We start from the raw sequence: 21,319 nt of genomic DNA, 5'->3' as shown, positions 1-21,319 counted from the left end.
TCATCCCAAGTAGCCAACATACCCTTCTTTTTGGGTTTGTCCTCTTTAGGACATTTGTTTGCTAAATGCCCATATTCTTGGCAGTTGTAACATTGACTATCTTTAAAAGACTTCCAAGTTTTAGATTTAGGTTTTGATATTTTCTTATCATTTAATTTTTGAAAATCAACCTTCTTTTTACTCTTAAAAATCTTGTAAAACTTTTTCGCTAAAAGAGCCATATCATCTTCAGAATCAGAGTTTTCTTGAGAAATACATTTAGAAGATTTAAGAGCGATAGATTTACTTTTAAGAGCTTTAAAGTTTAACTCATACGTTTGTAAAGAACCAACTAGTTCTTCTACCCTCATATTGTCCGTATCACGAAGTTCCTGGATCGTGGTTACTTTAGAGTTGAACCGTTCAGGAAGAGAGCGTAGTATCTTCGCACACACTTTACTTTTTGGAATTTTATCACCAAGACCTACATTAAGTTTACAATGTCATTTAATCTTGTGTAAAAGTCCATAAACATTTCATTTTCCTCCATATGAATTTCTTCAAATTTGGTTGTGAGGAGTTGGACTTTAGATTTTTTGACAATTGTAGTACCCTCGTGTGTCATTTCTAATATATCCCAGACTTGCTTTGTAGTATCACAGGATATGATTTTTTTGAACTCATTCGGTGATAGTGCGCAAGTGATTGCATTTAGTTCATTTGCATTGGCACTACTCTCATTTTTCTGAAGAGTGCTCCATGAGAAATACGGTGTTACTCTCATTGATTTTGAACCATCGATACCAGTCACTTTAGTGGTAGGTGGGTTCCATTCAGTCACTGTGGCTTGCCACACACTCTCATCCATTGATTTGAAGAAGATCCTCATCCTGGCTTTCCAATAGGCATAGTTGGAGCCATCAAAGGGTGGAGGCCTAGTGACTGATAGGCTATCAAAATTTGACATCTTTTAAATAGTTTAGATCGTTAGCTCAGGAAATAAATCCAAATAAAAAGTAATAAGAGCGAGCTATTAGACTCTGATACCACTTGAAATGGCCTAGTTATACGTCCTAGAGGGGAGGTGAATAGGACGATACCAAAATAAAACTTTAACAGCGGAATAAACGAATATGATAATCAAATAAAATAAATCAATTCACAATGCTGAAATAAAAGCAACCTCAATAAACAAGAATCAAGAGGTTGATACGAATTCAGTTCTAAGGACAACCTTACACTATAAAAACTAAGAGTTTATGGCAGGACAACCTTATTTCTAGAACGTCCTTTGTATCAAAAACTCAAACCGGAGAGAAAAATAAATAGCAAGGAATTGAAATAAATTGCAGGAATTTAAATCTAAATTATTACAACATTCCCACTGTGCTTGAAATGTAAATTTTACAACATTCATATCCACACATACATTGCACAAATTTGAATGATAAAAGATATAAAACTTAAGCAAGCATTCAAACCACAAGACAGAATTATAGTGGTTCGCCTATGTGTACACTAACTATTCAACAACAGCCACACAGAATGCTACTCCACTCCTAATATCCTCACACAGGGGATATTAGCGTTCACTAACAAAATAGGTTTCATAGGTTCACCTAAAACCTTCACAATTGTGTCTTTTTAACTTGGGCTTACATAATCCAAAAACCCACACTTTTTGAGTTTTCTGACTCTCCTCAGATAACTACACAATGAGAATTTTCTGGCGAATCTCAAACAAAAACCAAATGAATAGAAATTTTACATAAACGTAAAATACCTGGATTTCTCCTTTTTGTAGTAACCCGGTAGAACCAATCGGAGTAAATGTTCGAATCAACGTTCAATGTCTAATACTCACTTTACAATGGTTCTAAGTTCTAATTGATTTTAAATTAAATCAAATGGGCTTAGCTCTATTTGATTTTGATTCCAAGAAGAAGGAATATAGCAATTCCTCTTTTTATATAAGATTGGAATATAGGAATAAAATCAAATAAGAAAAGCTAACAAAAAAAATATTAAATATGCACAACGTAGCTTAAAATAAACAAACTTATCTCAAAGTGGAGGCCTGAATTTTCTTGAAATTAATCGATGAAAAACTCTGAAACTCGTGTTCAATTTATAGATGAAAAGACCACGTCTACAACTGGTCTTAAGAACCCTTCGACTGGTCGTAGCTTCAACGACATTTTGAATTATTAAACGCGATCTTTGAAAACCGTTCTACGACTGGTCTTAGGGAGTCTACGATTGGTCGCGGACCACCTACGACCGGTCATAGCTGACCCAGGACTAGATGTAGACAACCAGGCTTGGTCGTTGGAGTTTGAGTCGTAGTTCTAGGACTGGTCGAAGGTCGAGTCGTGACCTCCCTATGACCGGTCGAATAGTCTCCAGGACTGGTCGTAGAGTAACTAAAAAATTTCAAAAATCTTCAACAACTTAAGACTGGTCATGGAATTTCTTGGACTGGTCGAACCAGTGCTAGGACTAGTCGAACAAGGTCTAGGACTAGTCTTAGAATAGACCAATTCATATAAATAGATTCATTTTGAATTATGTATACAAAATGACCTACCCTAAGGTTAATCTAAGGTCTATCATACCTGGATCATTAAGTATGAACATTGAACTTTATTCTTTTCAGATAATGGTTGACCTTTGAACCTTTTGAAGCTTGAGATCTCTACTTGATGTAGCTTGATCTTGAGATCTTCGAAAGCTTGAACTTAAACTTCATCTTGAGTTGTACTTGAGTCTTGAAATGTACTCTTCTTATCGATGTAGCTCTGAACATTGATGCTTAAAGTACATGACTTAACATTTCTTGAAGCAGAGCACCATACATGTCTTGAACCATTGTGATGCAGTGTCTTGATCATATATATATCAACATACAAACATAAGACACAGATAGAAGTTTTGGCACAACAAAATTTGACAATCAAAGGAGCATGAGACCATAACACTTACATTGTCCCACACGATACTGGTTATCTGTTCAAAGATTGTCAATCTATTTCATAACTATGATTTCTTCTAGTTTTCCACTTAATAGAACATTGATTTGAATGTATAGGAAAATATTATGTTGTCGACGTTGAATACACTCATTCACCCTATTTTATGGCTCCATTCCGGGGGGTTCAATACCACTTACAGGAGTATTGAACCGGGAGAGCACCTGCCAACATGAAGGAGTTGTTTAATTACCGACATACACAATTGCGCAATGCAATCGAGCGTTGTTTCGATGTTTTGAAAGACAGATTTTCCATCTTGAAGAGCGCTATGCAGTATGAATTTCACACACAGGTTAAGATTGTGAATAGCCTCCTATGTTCTACACAATTTTATACGTACCGAAAATGAGTCTCCTCAAGACCACGAATACGCTGGTATATCTGTTGCCGATGGGGAGGGTATCTCAACGCCTCACGAGGTATCAATGAATGACGAGCGACAATGGTTGCTGCGAGTGACTCAGCGTGAAAAAATGCTTGGATTCGAGTGCGCGATGACATTGCAACCAGAATGTGGGCAGATGCGCAGCAGAATAGTAGGAGTAGATAATCGATTTTATATGTTTAATTTTCATTACTTAGTTGGTAATATTTAGTTTCAAAAAATATTAAGTTCCAAACAATGGAATTATGATCACCCAAAATCTGACTGGGTTAATCGTTGGTTAACTAATGACCAATGAATTTTTACTGTGTCCTTTTTTTTTTCTTTTTTTTTTAGCCTTATCCATTTTCACGATTATGGTTGACAATTGCCAAAAATCATACATATTTGATATTCAGGTAAAATGGCAGACTCATTGTTCAATGATACATCGACACCAACGCAATCACTGGTAAAAACACCGGTGGTGCCCGCTTGATGTTCTCCACGCGGGAAGATGGTGAAATCGCTAACCGAGCCTCAGTCCCGAGCCCTAAAAATCAAATGGACTATTGCTATGGACCAGGTTCTTTTCGACACATTTCTCGAATAAGTTGCACTAGGACATAAAGCTGATAGCGGTTTGAAGCGGGAGGCGTACCAAATTGCTTCCGAAGAAGTTACAAAGCATACTGACGTAGTCGTCAAGTGGCAGAACGTGTCGAATTGGTTGAGGTATTACAAGAGAGAGTATAATGCAATGAAGGACATGCTAACAGCTAATGGGTTTGGATGGGACAACGAGAGGATAGTGGTCACGGCTCTTAATGAAGTATGGGAGAAATATCTTAGGGTAAGATTTAGTAAAGTTGAAATTCTCATTTTACATCCATATCTAATACTTACTGACCTACAATTGTCTTATACGGCTATAGTCTCACCCGCGTGCCAAAAGACTCCATGGGAAACGCATCTATAGAATGGATGACCTTGCAGTTATTGTCGTATCCGACCAAGCCACAGGACGTTATGTGCAAGGCAGTAGGAGTATGGCCGCATTAGCATCATCTTCTTGTCTTCAACGAAATCTTAATGATGCATGGAGAGAAATTGATGATGATATGGATGAAACGATTGACCTCTTAGAGGATCATGTAACAAACTCCACAGGGACCATTCCATTTTCGTCGGACAGTCCTTCAACGGGACATCGCAGCTCCCGTAGCACTCCTACTCGCACTGCTGATTCCGATGGTAGCCGAGGTGAGACCACAACAAGGAAACGATCGCGCCCTCCTCGACTTTGTGATGTACTCAAGACCTCTCTACAGACCGTTGCAGAAGCTATGCTTAATTTTGGCATCGGCAAAGAGGTGAATCGCACGGTCAAAGTACTTGATGTACTAGAAGAGGTGGAAGGCTTGACCAACTCAGAGTTTCTTGAAGTTGATCAGATCTTGAGTAAGGATGAGAAGCTGACATCGTTCTTTGTCAGTCTTCGACCTGAGCGCCGAGTGGAGTGGTTAAAGAAAACACTTTGTGATAACTTCGGTGATGGAGGTGTTGGATCCGTCTGATAGGGTGTGGTCACTGGTTCTATTATTTTGTTTCTTATCCGGGCATGTAATAACTTTAATTGACATGATGATTGTTTTTTTGGATTGATATATGCTGGTATATGCGTAGTGTATACCATTATGACTTCTGTGATAATGAGTATATCTGTTATTTAACATCTTTGATATATGTACTCACATGCTTGTATTATGCACATTAAGACGGAATGGACCATACACTTCGTTTAGAGGAAGGGTACGTACTTACAACTTCTTCTTTCTTTTAATAATTGGTAAGGTTGTAATGTACTTCTTCTGTTCGGTAGTGCAATAATACATGTTTTCTATTTCGTGATCCTAATTCGATTCCCAAATGTTGTCCCTATTCCCTCCATGTCATTACAGATGGGAAAGGAGAAGTACTATGTTGTCTTGGTGGGAAATCGGCTAGGTATATATCTGACATGGGACGATGCTCGATTAAAAGTGGAGAGATTTAGTGGGGGGAGATACCGAGCCTTCAAGAATTGGAAGGAAGCTGTTGCATGTTGGGATAATTATTTTAGTAAGACCAGTGCACCGTCAAGACCTCTCACAAAATCTCCAGTGCTTCAGGTTGCCGCATATTTTGATGAGGTGAGCATCCATCACTCTTCGACTTCGTTTATCCGACAAATGACCCAGATGACCCGAGACATGGTAACCAAGGCCACGTCGACTGATGATCTTGCCCCATCAGATAGAGAGAGAGTCATTGCAATTTTGGTTGTCGTCTTGGTTATTTTTCTTACCTTGATTGTAATTTTTAAATTCTAGATATTACTGGTATTGTAACTTGGGGATTATTACTTTTAGATTTTAGGGTTGGTGTGGTATATGACGTATGACGACATCGGCCATATGAGCTGTGTAGATTGTTTCGATTTACGTCTGCTTCGGTTACTCTCGTCTATTTCTGTATCACACCACCATCATATGGTGTAGTCTAGTGGATACATGGACATGTCATACGTGAGATCAACTTTGATTGATGGTACCAGATTTTAGGGTGTGCCCCGCTACATATTTGGATGGCAACAAACCAAATAATAGCAAACCATGACATGTTATCAACAATGGTTTGATTATCACTGTTGTCCATTGGTGCGATGAACGACGTGAATGAGACAAGTACATAACATTGGGCCCCACATAGCATCGGTACCACGATAGGTGGGGCATACAATAACATTCATTAGTTGTGAATCTCGCCCCACCGCAACTGGAAACGGATTGGCTACTCCCGCTGACACCAAGCCAATGGCTGGTGGTCGGTGCTCTGTGGGCCCTAACATGATGTATGTGTTTCATCCATGCCGTACATTTATTTTTCCAGATCATTTTATGGCACAAGACAAAATATGAGATATATAAAAATCTTAAGTGGACCACGTTACAGGAAAAAGTGTTGAATGAGCGCTGACCATTGAAACCTTTTTGGGGGCCATAAAAGTTTTGTATCAAGCTGATATGTGTTTTTTCCCTCATCTAGCTTGTATGGCCTAGTCAACAGATTGGATGTCAAATAGACAGTACAGTGGGTCTTTGGTTGATTTTAATGGTCGTAGGGCTACAGAGGTTTTGAATCATCACTAACATTTGTTTTTTCAGTTCTTCCCTGTAGGTTATTTATGTGACGTAAACATCGCTGTCGAACCCAGGGAGGTTTCAACGGTAGGAATTTACCAAACCACCTTATCCTTTAATACGGCCCACTTAAATCTTTGATCCTGCTCAAAAAACGGATGAACGGAGTGGATTCCGGACAAACATCACGGTGGGCCCACCTAAGATCCCGGCGCAGGAACTTCCGTGTCCGTCTTGGGTGAGGCTGGAGCCGGACCTAATTCGCTCCCGGTAAAGGCAACTCGCGTCCACGGCGCCTCTCTCTCTTTCTCACTCTCTCTCTCCGGCCCCTCTCTCTCTCGTCACTCTCTCTCTCTCTCTTGCATAGTCATTCCCAACAAGAAACCCTAGAGCTCAGTCTCTCTCTTCCGCATTCCTTTCTGCCACAGAAACCCTAGCAACGGGTCTGCGTCTCTCTCTCTCACTCCATCTCCATCGCATCAGTGGGCCATTCGTGACTTTTGAAGAAAGAAGAAGTAGAAAGAGGAAGAAATAGGTCAGTTGGTGTGTGTATTTTTCTCTATTTTCCAGTACTCTTTCATTAGAGCTTCTAATAATTGGGCAATCTGGACCTTTCAAAAGGTCGGCCTCAAAATCCAAATCAATGATCTGATGAGCCCCACTTTTGAATTTATTTATTTTTATTATTATTTTTTTGGGCCACCTGCACCGCTCAAATGGTCCGCCCAAAATCCTAAACTGTTTATCTGATGGACCACACCTTTGGAATTTTTCGTTTTTTATCTGTCCAGAAAATTTCCCAAACGGTATGATGCCTGCAATCTACATGGCCTAATTGTATTTGTTCCCTAGCTTCTTTTAAGGTAATTATATTTGAGAACTTTTTGAGCCATCAAATGGAGCAAAGATTATCTAACAGTTGGAGAATGACCATCAATGAGAGGAAATTCATCGAGCAAGCATTGCTTTCTGACCTGAGGGTTGATGGACGCCGTCTCTTTGATTATCGTCGGTTAACTGTCAAGTTTGGGAGGTAAGTACTTTCTGCTGTCATATATCATGTCCCTTGAATTGAATTGGGTTACTTTCTTGATGTATATTGTCAAACTGATCCTACTCTCAGTGAGTAATGTAATTTCCCATACTTTCTTGATGTATTTTGTCAAACTGGTCCTATTTTCATTGGTCTCCTTTTGGTTGCTGTCAATGAAGTAAAATGTCTCAATCTGGCTTGTTGCTTCGCTCTCATGAAGATGTTCCACTTACTACTTGTCTATGACTTTATTACATGTTCTGTAGTTGTCTTATTTTATTACGTTTGTTTCGTCATTAGTAAAAGTCCAACAAGGGTTATTATTATTGTTTCTCTTTTTCTATTTCGAAATAGTTGCCATAGTTAAGAGGGAAAACAAAAGAAGATGGAAATAATAAATGATGCAGCCTGAAACGCCCAATTGAAATAAACAACGTTGACATTGTCGTTTGTACACAGAAGATTTGGGTCTAAATGTGGATCTTGCATGAATTAAACACTCATAGGAATTGAAGGAGATAGGGAATAGAAAAGGCAAAGAATAATCTATGGCATCCAAGTGCTAGAGAAGATAGATCTAGGGCATCGGACCTCTAGATTAGAAAGGAGCATAAACCCTTTGATTTGTTTTTATCCATCTGCTGATCTCTTAGTTGATCCTTCACCCTGTCCTACCATTGATTCGTCAGTGATTTATCCTGCAATTTCTTGGGCGTTTATCCATAAATGGATCCATCTACAGATCAATTCATCGATCCACCCTTAGATTCATTTATTGATGCTTCCTTTGGTTTGTTCATCAACTTTTCATCTGCTTGCTCTTTGAGGCTTCATGGACGTGTATCTTTTTCACGGATGGTCTTCATAAGAATTCTCTTCCCACCCATCAAACATCATGTTGCGACTCACTTTGGTACTAGGTTTAATCAAATGGTTAACTCATATGAAGAATAACAAATCAGGGGAGACTGGAGAGAATGAGAATAAGAAATAGAATACTGAAAGAGGATGTAAGAGAGGAGAGTTCACGGATATCCTACCCTCTATCTCAGTTAATCTTCTTATTAAAAATGTTAGAGCCCCCTCCTTGCATCATGAGTGGAACGAGTAACAAATCCCTTGCTATGGTACGCCGTGGGAGTAAAACGAAACTGACATTACATTCTGCATTCTTTACCCTAATCAAATTTGTTTTTGATAGGCAATGCATTAAAATTGGCATCAAAGCATCAATTTGTTGCCTTTCTATGAGGCGCTCATGGTACTTAAAGGATATCAAGTTATTACCTTTTAAACCAGTGGTGGATGAAGGCGACTAAAATATCGTACTATAGATCAATTGCTGACAACAATTAAAAAATCAATTGTGGTTTTGGTTATATACACATTACAGGTTTAAATTAAACAGATTTAACTGGATGAACCCTGAACAATGATCAAATCTCTCCTAGAACTTGTCCACATAGTTTCATGGTTCTGTTCAAAGAGTTTTGATTTTGCAAATATCAACATAGGGACTGCTTATTCCCTTGCATCCAAAGCCAATTTTGTTATTGCTATGGCTGCAATATTCTTATGTGGTTATGAGGCCTTCAGTTGGAACCAAGAGGAATTATATGATGGTGTTGAAGCCCATTGCTCAATGATAAACAACTTGCATTTGAACATTGAGGTTTTGGGTTCAAGCTCAATTTACCTATACAAAAACAAGAAGAATGGTTTTATCTTGAACCTGAAGCTTTGCAATATACTTTAGTTTCAATTCTGATAAGTTGCACTTGGGTTTTGATTATGATAATTGGGCTCACAGATAACTGATCAATTTCATTTGTCTGCTTGGTCCAACTGTTGATGCACTATGCCATTAAAATATTCTAGAAGGGAGAATCATAACAACTTTGTTTGTGGCCTACAAATTAGGGTTGCAACTCAGGTGGGGGGTTGGGCCAGGTTGTGGGTCAACCCGAGTCCAACCCTACCTCAAGAGGACACAATCCGCAGCTCAACCCGACCAAAATCCAACCCCAGGTGCCCAACCCGAACCCAACCCAAATATCTTTATTACTATACCCAACCTGACTTGACCCAAATAAATGCGAGTATTCCCAGTCCGACCTGAATTTGCTCAACCCAATTTCGGGTTTGCGTTTTGCAACCATAACCCGACCTGAGGACCTTTTCAAGCAGACCCAACCCGATCGGGTTGGGTCAATTGGGTTTGGGTTGAACCAAGTTGCAGCCCTAATACAAATAAGTGGTTGATAAGAGAAATTCAACAATGGTCCAGCTTCGACTAATGAAAAACATAAAATCGGTGGCTAGAATCTTTCGTTTTAGGGGATTTTTGGGGCATTATCTGACCCTGGTGGGACACAACAATGGTTTGGATCAGTGGGTGATGGCTCCATTTTTCGGAACTGGAAATCTGAGTGTACTGCACAGCCTTGGGTGGTGGATCATAAAATTCCTCTAGAACCAATTCCTTGCAGTAGCTGCAAAAGATTTGCTGATATCAATACGATTGACATGGGATCTTGTTTCGTTTATGGCATCTGACTTTTTTTGGTGTGCATGTGGCATATGTAGAGAAGACGGTGCATCAGAGGTGCAGCTTGGACAGACTCATGTCATGGGTTTTGTGACTGCTCAGCTCATTCCACCTTATCGAGACAGGCCAAATGAAGGTGCACTTTCTATTTTCACTGAATTTTCACCCATGGCCGATCCTTCATTTGAAGCAGGATGTGCTGGAGAATTTGCAGTGGAACTAGGACGCATAATAGACCGTGGGCTAAGGTTTTCCACTTCAACACATTTTTTTAGAGATTGATTTCATGCTCATTTGGATTTGTCGTTCTGGAAAATGGAGATTCATGTTTTGATTTATTTTATTTTCTTTTATTTTATTATCAATCTTAATGAGTAAGTCACTGTCATGGAAGAACCCGAGGTTTTGTTTGGATACTCAATTGTATTGAATTTAAAAAATTATTTAAATGTGGAAATGACCAAGATGGTGGTGGCTCCATTTAATTTTTAATATAATCCCAAACCCCTAATTGCAATTCCATGCTTTTGAAGTTCACGTAAAATGATTTTAATGGTCAAAGGAGTGCTCCTGCTTTTGCTGAACTTTCTAACCTCCTCTTACTCCTGCTAGTGATTGTAAATATCATGTTTCTACCAATGCCAACTTTAATTTCCCTGTTTAAAGGTTCTAGTTCCCTTATTTTCTAAGTTTCCATGGACATGATTACTATACCTGTTAATCTTCCAAAATTTATGGTTCTACCAATGTCAACTTTAATTTTATTAGTTTTGCACTATTTACAGGTTCTATTTTTCTAATTCTAAGTTTCCATAGACATGATTACTAGACCAATGTTACCTTTCAAAAAGAAAAAAAAAAAAATGATTACTAGACCAGTTAATTTTTCAAAATTTATTTTTGTGTGCGTGTGCATGTCAGCGTGCATGTGTTATCCCAAATAATTGGGGTCAGCTATATACATACATAGATGTATGTACATGTGTACATACATATATAAATTCTCTATTATTAATATTTTGTAGAAGCATTTCCCTTTTGTTGTACTTTTTGAGAACCACTTCTTTACTCTTATCAAGCTTACCTGGACTGTGGGTCACTTTGATACTACGAGGTACACCTAATGCAATCGGATGTACCTGATTGCTTCAATTGTATGCGATGAACCCCAATACTGATCTGATCTCTAAGCACACATCTTTTATCACCTCATTGCAATGTTGCTGAACAGTGAGTATTTGAATTGCTTCTTCTTCCTCATTCTCATCTTCATGGTGTCTGAAATACGTGGTTAAATTGTCCAGATTGAAGATAGTGCTGATCTTTAGCTCAAGTGGAAGGTCAATTATTTATGCCACTGTGAAGTTTCTAAATGGCTGACTATAGACTATCATACTCGTCCGAAGTACCAGAAAACTACCATCCGAGAACCTCATTTTGGAGAGTGGTAAAAGAGCATCTCCACCTAGTTCCACACACATGAAGAGTAATTGTGGAATGCCATTATGGGTGGCATTTTAGAAAAAAACGTCATCCAAACAGGTCCTAGTCATCTTATCCATGGATTAGAAAATGTGATGGCTATAAAAAAGAAGGCCAACAGGTCCAATCAACAATTTTAACCATCCATTTATTGGGTCCACTTGTGGATTGCTTATGGTTCCAAAGATTACTCCTATCAGACCATCTGAACTATTAAGGCTCGGAAAACGGATGGTTAAGAAAAATAAGGCCTACTCACAGTGGATTTTGCTAAGCGGGTCAAAGGAACAACCATTGTATGTAGGAACAACCATCCTAACCATCATATGCAAGGAACAACTGTTGCTTCTGAAACCTAAGTGGGTCAGTATTGGAGGTGGTGAGAAGGGTTAAGAGGGATGTAGTGGATTGGATTTCTTGTGTAAAGTCCATCGATGCTTGTAATTTAATCTCTTTTTTGGGGCTGTAGCTTTTTTTCCTGGATGAGATTTTCTCAGGCGGTCTTTTAGTAAAAGTTTCGTTACCTTTCCAATAATTTTTATTTTATTTTTTTAAAAAGCAAAAAAGAAAGGAAAAAAAAAAAGGCAAAAGAAAAAAAGGCAAAAGAAAAAAAAAGAAGCATGGATTAGATCATCTGATTGTTGTGTTGTTTTCTTGGAAGTCCACGGCATGTATGTTGGACCTAACCAACAGTCCAGATTGGTCTATTGGACTGTCAAGTGTCTTGCTGTCACCAGGGGTACTATAATTTACAGTGCTCTGGGAGGACTGGATAATCTCCTACGCCCTGTGTATATGCATGCCTGGATGCATGCTTGCACACAGGCATCTTTTTTGGACAAGTTTGTAAATCCCTCCCTTGCTTATTTTGACTCTGTCATGTGTCAGACACTAGGACTTTGATTCCAGTGTGCATGTGTCCATGGAACTAGTAGGTGTCCTAGGAAAATATATTCATCTCCTGTGCTTTTTTCACTTTGTATCTAAGTATTGAACCTAAGCTTTTCTGAAAACGGAATTGCAGGGAAAGCAGGGCAGTGGATACGGAATCACTTTGTGTCCTTGCTGGGAAGTTAGTGTGGTCTATTCGTGTTGACCTTCACATTTTGGATAATGGAGGGTATGCTGTAAGATCTCAGTATCATCGGAATATGAAGTTCCACGTGGTCTTTTCCTGTAATTTTGTTTCTTCTAATATTCCAGGAATCTTGTTGACGCTGCTAATGTTGCCGCTTTGGCTGCGCTCTTGACGTTCCGGAGACCTGAATGCACAGTAGCAGGAGAAGATGGTCAGGAAGTGACAGTGCATCCACCTGAGGTTAGCCATTTACGCTTTGTCCAGTAATAACCTTTTTTTTTTTTTTTTGGGGGTTAGCTTGTTAGTGCACACCCATGTCAGTACACACACTCCATGTTAGCCACCCCTGCTAGGGATCGATACCAAGACCTCAAGTGTTGAAACGAGGTATCTCCACTCAGTCTGCCAGTTGAGCTATTTGATCTGGGTGTCAGTAATAACTTGCAAATGCAGATTAGTAAAATAATTTAATTATGTATAACCTTCAATAATAGTAAGGAAGTATATTAGTTGCTTTTAAGCATTATTCTGTGAACCAAGCCATAAGGCTGCAATTTGGGTTTGGGTCAATTGGAACCTGACTAGAGCTGGGCATGGGATGACTCGACTCGGCTGACTCAACTCATTCGACTCGTTCAGACCCGACTCAACCCAAACCGAACTGAATGGGTGAGTCGGTCCGAACTGAGTAGGCTTCACCCAAAACCGAGTCGAGTTTGAGTTACCCAGTAACTCGACCCAACTCGACCCAAAACTTAATCCGGTTAGACTCGACTCGATTCGAAATCCGACTCGACTCGGGTTTGGGTATATATATATATATATATATATATATATATATATATATATATATATATAATAAAAAACCTATTTTCTAACATCTTTAACCCTACCCGCTGCACCCGACCCCGACCCAATCCCAAACTCTCCCTCCCTCATCCTCCTCTTCCAAGCCCGGCAACCACCCACCACCACCACCAACCTCCTCCTCCTCCTCCTCCTCCTCCTCCCTCTCCCTCTCCTCTCCACTCCTTCCCTCCCTCGTCTCTCAATCTGGCTCGGTTACAACTCGACCTGACTCGATACTTCTGACCGGGTCGGATTCGGTCTGGATCAGTCCAGGCCAGGCCGGACTCGGATCAGATCAGGCGTGCTGGACTCGGTACTGAGTCGGATCGAGTTCGGGTTAGGCCTATTTCAAAACTGGATTGAGTCGGGTCAGCCCTAACTCGGTCCGACTCGATTCGATGCCCAACTCTAAACCTGACTGACCCAACCCGAGTTTGTATCAGGTTGTCAGGGTCCTCAGCATGGGTTAGGGTTGGAAACTCCAACCTGATTTGATATAGGGTAGGGTTTAGGTTGAACAAATTCAGGTTGTGTTGGGAATAATCACCACATATTTGGGTCTGGTTGGGTTGGGTCAGTTTAGGGATAAGGGAATTTGGGTTGCGAATCTCGTTGGAATGGTAGGGTCAGGTTGTGGGTTGGGTCCTCTTGAGGTCTTGTCGGGCTCAGGTTGACCCTCAACCCGACCCAACCTGCCCAAGTTGCACCCCTACCACGCCATATATCTGTATCTCTTCCAACCAGCACCTACATGTATAACTTTGAATGGCAGATATTCATTTATGCTTGCTTTATGTATTCCTGATGACATGACCTTGGTAAACCATGTTGTTTGTCTGTGCAGCTTGATTTCATTTACTGTTTCTGCTTTTGTACTTAGTGATCCTTCTTCTTGGATTTTGACAGATCAAGGAGCCACTTCCGCTGATAGTACATCATCTTCCCATAGCAGTAACCTTTGCATTTTTTGGTAATGGCAACATTGTGGTATGCAAATTGAGTCCTAAGACATACTGTTGTGACTCGTGACTTTAATTTCTCTTACTAAATGCTTGTGAAATTTAGTTGCAAGCACCTTATTCTGACATTATGATGTGCTGCGTAGGTGATCGATCCTACTCACAATGAAGAGGCTATTATGGGAGGAAGGATGACTGTAACAATGAATGCAAATTCTGATGTTTGTGCTGTCCAGAAGGCTGGAGGAGAGGGCGTCATGCAAAGTGTTATCATGCAGTGTCTGCGTGTTGCTTCTGTAAAAGCTGCTGATATGACAAGCAAAATAAAAAATGCTGTAGGTTTCTCTGGTAACACCGTCCTTTACAACCTAGGAAGCCTTCTATTATGCTCTGTTTTCATGCACTTGGCCTGCTCCCCTGAAATTCCCATATAATGAGCATGGATGCTGATTTGACTAGGTGAACTCTGTGGACAGTTCTCTATTTATTCAATCACGTGTCTTTTGGATTTCCTACTGTGTCCTTGTTGCTGGATGGTGATTAGCGAGTTGTATCAAACTATGATGCAGTGTCTGATTAGATTCTCAAAACACTAGGGTACACATTCAGGAGTTTAAGCAGCCAATTATTTATTATATGTCTAAAAATACGAGTTAGAAGACAATGTGGAAACGGTAAGAATATTTATTTGCGCCAAATGCTTCAATAAATAATATTTGTATCTTATGTCAAGGTTGATGGTTTCTGTAGTCATTACATACTATGTCGATGGTTGTTTCATTCTATTGCAAACCTGTGCAGGTAGAAACTTACAATACAGAAAGAGCACTGAGAAAGGTCAAGCGTCACTCATCATTGGTTGCTGTAGATGTTGATAGACCAGACATCAAAATGAGGGAGCCCCGAGAGCAATCCATTACTAAAAATGTGGTTGGTGAATTGTCAAGAGATCATGTGAAGAGCTTACAGGATGACCTAGATGACAGCCATAGTAGTGAGAGCAATGTTTGTAGAGCTGAAATGGGTTCATCACAACAAGGAGATACCAATGGAACTGGCAGAAGTGATAAAAATTTCATCCGTGGGTCTTCAAGTTGGTATGTCTTTATATTGCTGTTTCTGTTTAATTGTGATGGAACTAGTCTAGTATTTGTTTCATCGGGGGATGTTTACTTTTATCTATATGTTGGAACTTCGAACTATGTTTTTTCTGTAGGGATCCATACTCGAAGGGGATTGTTTCAGATTCCTTTAAAGGTCATCTGCCCTCAACTGGTAATGAACTATTCAATTAATCTGTAATGTAAAAGGATGCAGTTTTGCATCCTGTAAGTCTAATCAATCTGTAATGAACTATTCAAATCCAGTCGAGATTGTGCACATTCGACTTTACTGACTTTGCTCATCTCGTAGATAAAGCCATGCGAATAGAGAAGGACTTCGAGCGTAGGGCCAAAACACGTGCTCTTATTCGAGGTTCAGCGAGCAAAGCCAAGGCGGCACCAATTGCATCTCATACGACTGAAGAGAGGATGGAATTAATGTCTCACCCAACTCATTCTTCGATTCAGGATAAGCTTTGCAACTATTGTGGAAGGCCAGGTCACTTCTTGAAGCAGTGTTTTAAGAAACGGCGAGATGAGAGGATCTTCCCTTCAGTACAACGACTTCGAATTAATATCTCACCCAACTCATTCTTCGATTCAGGATAAGCTTTGTGACTATTGTGGAAGGCCAGGTCACTTCTTGAAGCAGTGTTTTAAGAAACGGCGAGATGAGAGGATCTTCCCTTCAGTACAACGACTTCAACCACCAAGGTATGACCTTTGTAAATCTTCTTAGTTATAACGTAGTTCGCAAGGATTATAAAATTTTGAGAATGCATAGTAATGTGACTAAAACAATTAGAAATAGTTAAAATTACAGATTCTAGGATAGCACCCTAGATAGCTAAGTTGTAATGTTGAAGCATAATGAATCATTTAGACCTATTCCTTGGGGAAATAGGAAATTAGATAACATATCTCAAATGAATAGTATGATCGGGAACATGAATAGACGGAACTATGTTTAAGCAAAGTATATGCGGTTTGATGTAAATTTTAAATCCTAATGATTACAACGATCTCAATGCCATGATCAAGCAGAAGATCGATACTCACCGGGATTGAGAAGGATACTAGTAAACTCACTGCCTGGCCAGACAGAAGTTTGGCGTATGAGGCTCAGGCCGACCATAACTGTCTATTTGTGTTAACTCGAACATTGAAACATAAGACAATTACTCTTCTTTAGCATGACATAGAACTCTCATCATGAATCTCGAACTTATATAAATGGGATAATCATAATAAAACTCCTCTAAGTCGTATGAGCAAACCCTTGAGTACCGAAAGAAATTGGGATAAACATGATCGAATCTCGTGGGCGAGATTCTTCTTTAAGGGGGGGTAGATTATAACAACCTTGGTCCTGGTAGTCAGTCACGAGCCCTCAAGCATATAGACATACTTCACGAGGAAGCTGGTGAATGCTAAGAGACATGGTAGAATACATTATCCTCACTCCCATTTAAGGTAGAAATATTGAATTTCGAGAGCAAAATTCTCTTTAAGGGGGCTAGATTGTAACAGCCCGTACTTTTCACTACTCGGGTGTATCCGGGAAGACCAAATGGTTCATTTTAAATATGATATGATAGTACATATATTATATAAATAATTTTGTAATTATCTGTAATAATACACATGTTGCTTAAATTATTCAAATTACGTATATTATTTATTTTATATTATTTAAACCATATATAAAATAAATTGTATCCCAACTCATTACAATATAATTGATGCATATTAATTAATGCTTGCATTTTATAATTTTAACTACATATTGTCGTATTAGACTACACATATAACATACATATCACTTAATATTAATCTTACCATACTATATATGCATGAATAATCATAAAAAAAAAAAAAATACATTATAAATATTAATTAATACTTATCCGTAACTATAATTTATTATACTAAGCAAATATGTCTGTATATTTTTATTATATAATCTAAAATAGAAAGTGGCCCTGATAGGCTCGCCAGTTAGATGAACGACCCTGATTGTGAATGTGGATCCCGGATCTCCATCGAATCAATGACAATGGACACTAAATGGCCATATTTCAATTGATACGACCCACCTAAGCCATAGATCTACCCCATTCTTTGGGCCAAGCCCTAGTTTAACCCGACGAAACAGATGAACAGAGTGGATTACATCACGGACACCACTGTGGACCCCATCCTTGATGCGTGTGTACACTGGGTGCGTGTACCCGTGGAGCATCAGGCCACTGGCACGGTCAGACAGGCGCTAACCCGTGCCCGCCTGAAAGAGGAAAGGAATTCCCTCTCCCTCTTTTCTTTTGAATTTCTGTCAGACGGTTGAATAGGGACCGTTCTCATTGAACCATGGCCCACCTATGTTGCTTGATGGATCAATCCGATCCGTCCATCTTGTAGAGGGCCCAAGGACGAACAACATCATGGTCAATCCACCATTGGATTGCACGCATGCGCACGCAAATTCAGCCACAAATCAGGCCTAGAAACAAATTGTTTCCGAAATTGGGAAACTGTCTCCACTCCACCTTGGCAATCCGCGTGAGGCCGAATCCCCCTATTCTGACCGTCCATTTCAAATCAATCCCAGCCGTCCTAGCTAGGTTTTCTTTGAGATAAAAGAGAATGAGAAAGAAAGAAAAAAAAACCCACTGCCAGCTTCTCCTTCCGAACCCACCACCAAAACCCCATAGAAGCTTCATTCTCCTTCTTCTTCAAGCTTCATGACCTCATTATGAAGCGCCACATGCTCTTGTTTCAAAGAAACAGGTGCAGATTAAAAATCTGCCATTATCTTCCTCATTGAAGAGGAGCCGCACCATGACGAGTTGAGGTGACTTCGAACAGGTTGGGCGAGCTCGTTGAGTCCGGTGGAGTTGTTGGCCTTCAAGGAGAGTCGAGAGTTAGAGAGGGAAGAAAATCTGAGAAAAGGAAGTGAGTGCACTGTCGCACCGGCCTGAACCGAGCTGAGCTCGACTCGCTATCGAGTCAACCTGGTTTTTTTTTGCCGAATTTGTTGCTGAACATCCTCCTACAGGAGGAAGGGAAGAAGAAAATCAGAAAGAAAAGGAAGAAATAAAGCACGAGAGAGAGAGGGAGACGTTATTTCTTCTCGTTGCCAACCTACTGTTATTGCTGCACCTGAGTTTCAAACTCAGTGGGCCGCACCATGCACTCCACCGACAAGTACAACTCGAGAACCCACCGTCCCTTCAAACTCAGTGGGCCACACTATACATCAGTAATGTGGGCTAAGAAAAGCCTTCATTTGGGCTGCGACCAGAACTGAAAACGATCTCTGGTCGGACCGTGAAACCAGTCTCTGCTGGCACGTTTAACTGGGTCGTGAAACCTGCTGTGAGCTGAAACTAGCCCAAAAGTGTGGGCTAAAAGCACCCTCGGGCAGAGCCCTGATTTGAGTTAAAAGGCATGCCTCAACCGGGCCTTGATTAGGCTTCCAGTTGGGCCACATCTGAGTTGCAACACCTCTCAGATGGATTGGGAAAAATGCTATAAAAAAAAAAAAAAAAAAAGGCCTTTAGACCGGTTTTCAATCTAGCTGAAAACATTCTTCAGTTGGCCCACTATTTAGGCTGAAACAGGCCTTCAAATGGGCCACACATGAGACCAAAATCAGGCCTCAACTGGGCCTTGAAGCGAGCTAGACACCAACCTTCAACCAGCACTCGGCTGGGCCTTCCATTTCTTGGGCCAGAAGCGACCTAAGCCAGCCCCATTTTGGGCTTGTATTGGATCCTATTGTTGGGCCCAAAACAAAGGCCCAGTTCAGTACTTAGTTAGGGGTAAATTTGGGCCCTTGTTGGACCAAAAATCTGGTGGGCTTGGTCACTCTAATGCTGGCCCAAATGGCTTATCCATGAGACCTCTCAAAACCACACGACTTCAAGGTGTTAGTTAGTTAAAGCCTTCAGAACATTTGACTAATACAAAATGTGACTTTAGGAGATTACTTGTTTGATTTTGGGTCTGCAAAGTGCTCGGGGGAACTTGGATTAAGAGCATTAATACAACCCCCTCAGGTGAGGACTCACCCTTTGAGCTTCCCACTTGATTTCATCAATCTATATATAGATGATGGCCTGATTCCTTTAACTGAGTTAGTTACTTTACTATTAAATATGCTAACTTGTATAGTTAATTCATGTGTTGGACGATAAACGTTTCTTTTTAATTATAACATGTATGAATGGTTCGATAATAACATGCTATCATTTATTGTATATGTATTAATTTATTTATATACTACTACTTGTGCTTGAATGATGAATTGAATGGAACTTACCTTGGACTTATTATCCTGCGCTCCACATTTGCCTTACACGGCTTGAATTGCACATTTGCCCTTGTGCCTTAGATGGGTCATTGATGCCCTTTGTGGCTTATTGGTTATATTTACATACCATTTTATTTCCTAGCCATCTTGTGGAGTTCAGTCGTACCATGATTTTCGGGTGGAGCTGAAGTTCGTTTATCGATTTTCTAGCCATCTTGCGGTGTTTACGTACGATATGATTTCTGAGTTGTCTAGAGTTGTATGTTTGTTTTCCTAGCCACCTTGCGGTGTTCAGTCGTACCATGATTTCTAGGTGGAGCTGAAGTTCACTTATCGATTTTCTAGTCATCTTGCGGTATTCACGTACGACATGATTTCAGGGTGATTTAGGGTTTGTATGTTGTTTGTCTCTTCATCTGCGATGTTCAGTCGTACCATGATTTTCGGGTGGAGCTGAAGTTCGCATATCGATTTTCTAGCCATGTTGCCGAGTTCACGTACGACATGATCTCCGGATGAAGAAGAGGTTTGAGGGTTGATTTTTTATTTACCTCATGGATTTCGCTTGTACCATGATTTTCGGGTGGAGCTAAAGTTCGCTTATTGATTTTCTAGCCTTCTTACAGAGTTCGCATACAAATGTGATTCTCGGGTGTAATAGAAAGTTGTATGATTGATTGTTTAGTTATCTAGACGTGTTCCTCATATTGCAGCTGCCATTATATTTTGCTTATGATGAAATTCTGTTGATTGGTTGATTTTCTTAATATGAGTATGACCATGAAATACCATGTTTAGTGTATTTAATTTCATGACTTGTAATCTGTATTGGATTATGAATGATGAGTGCGTAACTTAGAGGGTGCTCCTCATTGCGATAGCCATTGACAATATCAAACCGTAACAGTTGATGCAGGTATAGGGCGAGCCGATGCCGTTCGCTAGGTTGCTGGAGCAGATCGAGTAGCTAGGGAGCTAGGCGGGGTCCTTGCAGCCCATATTGAGCTCCACCACTAGCTGATAGATTCCTGTTTCTGCTTACACGAACTTTGTTATTTGGGATTGTATAAGTCTTGTATGGGCTCTACATTTGGAATTTTGAAATGATCAGAATGTTTTTATTCAATGCATGGTTTATTCTAGCTTTGTTGGTGTTAACTCTGATTAATGATAAGCGGTTCAAATTTACACTGGATTTTATATGCTAACACTCGAGTTTTTGGGAAACGGGTTATATACTCGAGTCCTGAAAACACGGGGCGTTACAATACCTCACGGTGGGGCCCACAAAACTTGTTGGCGTCTATGTACCAGCTATATAGCTGGTGTGAGGTACAACCAGCCAATCTGCTTCCATCCCAAGGCGGGTCCACACGTGTGGCCCACCAGTCCCATAGA

General features: G+C 40.1%; 2 protein-coding genes across 4 annotated transcripts; both read left to right on the top strand.

The window, feature by feature from the left end:
• The first annotated feature begins 4,135 nt into the window (after window positions 1-4,135).
• On the top strand, window positions 4,136-4,952 carry LOC131218137 (uncharacterized). The gene is made up of 2 exons (XM_058212817.1): window positions 4,136-4,228; window positions 4,311-4,952. Exons 1-2 carry the CDS (start codon window positions 4,136-4,138, stop codon window positions 4,950-4,952), a joined length of 735 nt encoding a protein of 244 aa, XP_058068800.1.
• A 1,714-nt stretch (window positions 4,953-6,666) lies between these two features.
• LOC131219257 (exosome complex component RRP45A-like) lies at window positions 6,667-21,063 on the top strand. Of its 3 annotated transcripts, none has more exons than XM_058214307.1 (11): window positions 6,667-7,092; window positions 7,421-7,590; window positions 10,177-10,386; window positions 12,645-12,740; window positions 12,824-12,938; window positions 14,454-14,534; window positions 14,653-14,845; window positions 15,312-15,603; window positions 15,723-15,781; window positions 15,920-16,323; window positions 20,829-21,063. In XM_058214307.1, exons 2-10 carry the CDS (start codon window positions 7,454-7,456, stop codon window positions 16,216-16,218), a joined length of 1,482 nt encoding a protein of 493 aa, XP_058070290.1. In that variant the 5' UTR covers window positions 6,667-7,092; window positions 7,421-7,453; the 3' UTR covers window positions 16,219-16,323; window positions 20,829-21,063. The 3 variants fall into 3 exon arrangements, with proteins under 3 accessions (XP_058070290.1, XP_058070291.1, XP_058070292.1); XM_058214308.1 differs by having other exon boundaries at window positions 6,668-7,092; window positions 15,926-16,323; XM_058214309.1 differs by lacking the exon at window positions 20,829-21,063 and having other exon boundaries at window positions 6,669-7,092; window positions 16,078-16,186.
• The last annotated feature ends 256 nt before the right edge of the window (window positions 21,064-21,319 follow it).

This window comes from Magnolia sinica, chromosome 11 (assembly GCF_029962835.1).
Source record: "Magnolia sinica isolate HGM2019 chromosome 11, MsV1, whole genome shotgun sequence".
Classification (NCBI taxonomy): Eukaryota; Viridiplantae; Streptophyta; class Magnoliopsida; order Magnoliales; family Magnoliaceae; genus Magnolia; species Magnolia sinica.
The sequence above is the reverse complement of the archived record's forward strand: the minus strand, read 5'-3'. Positions and strand labels throughout refer to the sequence as shown.

What these genes read in the sequence shown, in the direction of transcription:
- LOC131219257 (XM_058214307.1), top strand. Translation starts at nt 7,454, where the DNA reads ATGGAGCAAAGATTATCTAACAGTTGGAGAATGACCATCAATGAGAGG. An exon ending in CACATTTTGGATAATGGAGG is followed by an intron (nt 12,741 to 12,823) that starts GTATGCTGTAAG and finishes CTAATATTCCAG; the next exon opens with GAATCTTGTTGACGCTGCTA. An exon ending in CAAAATAAAAAATGCTGTAG is followed by an intron (nt 14,846 to 15,311) that starts GTTTCTCTGGTA and finishes CTGTGCAGGTAG; the next exon opens with AAACTTACAATACAGAAAGA.
- LOC131218137 (XM_058212817.1), top strand. Translation starts at nt 4,136, where the DNA reads ATGAAGGACATGCTAACAGCTAATGGGTTTGGATGGGACAACGAGAGG. An exon ending in TATGGGAGAAATATCTTAGG is followed by an intron (nt 4,229 to 4,310) that starts GTAAGATTTAGT and finishes ATACGGCTATAG; the next exon opens with TCTCACCCGCGTGCCAAAAG.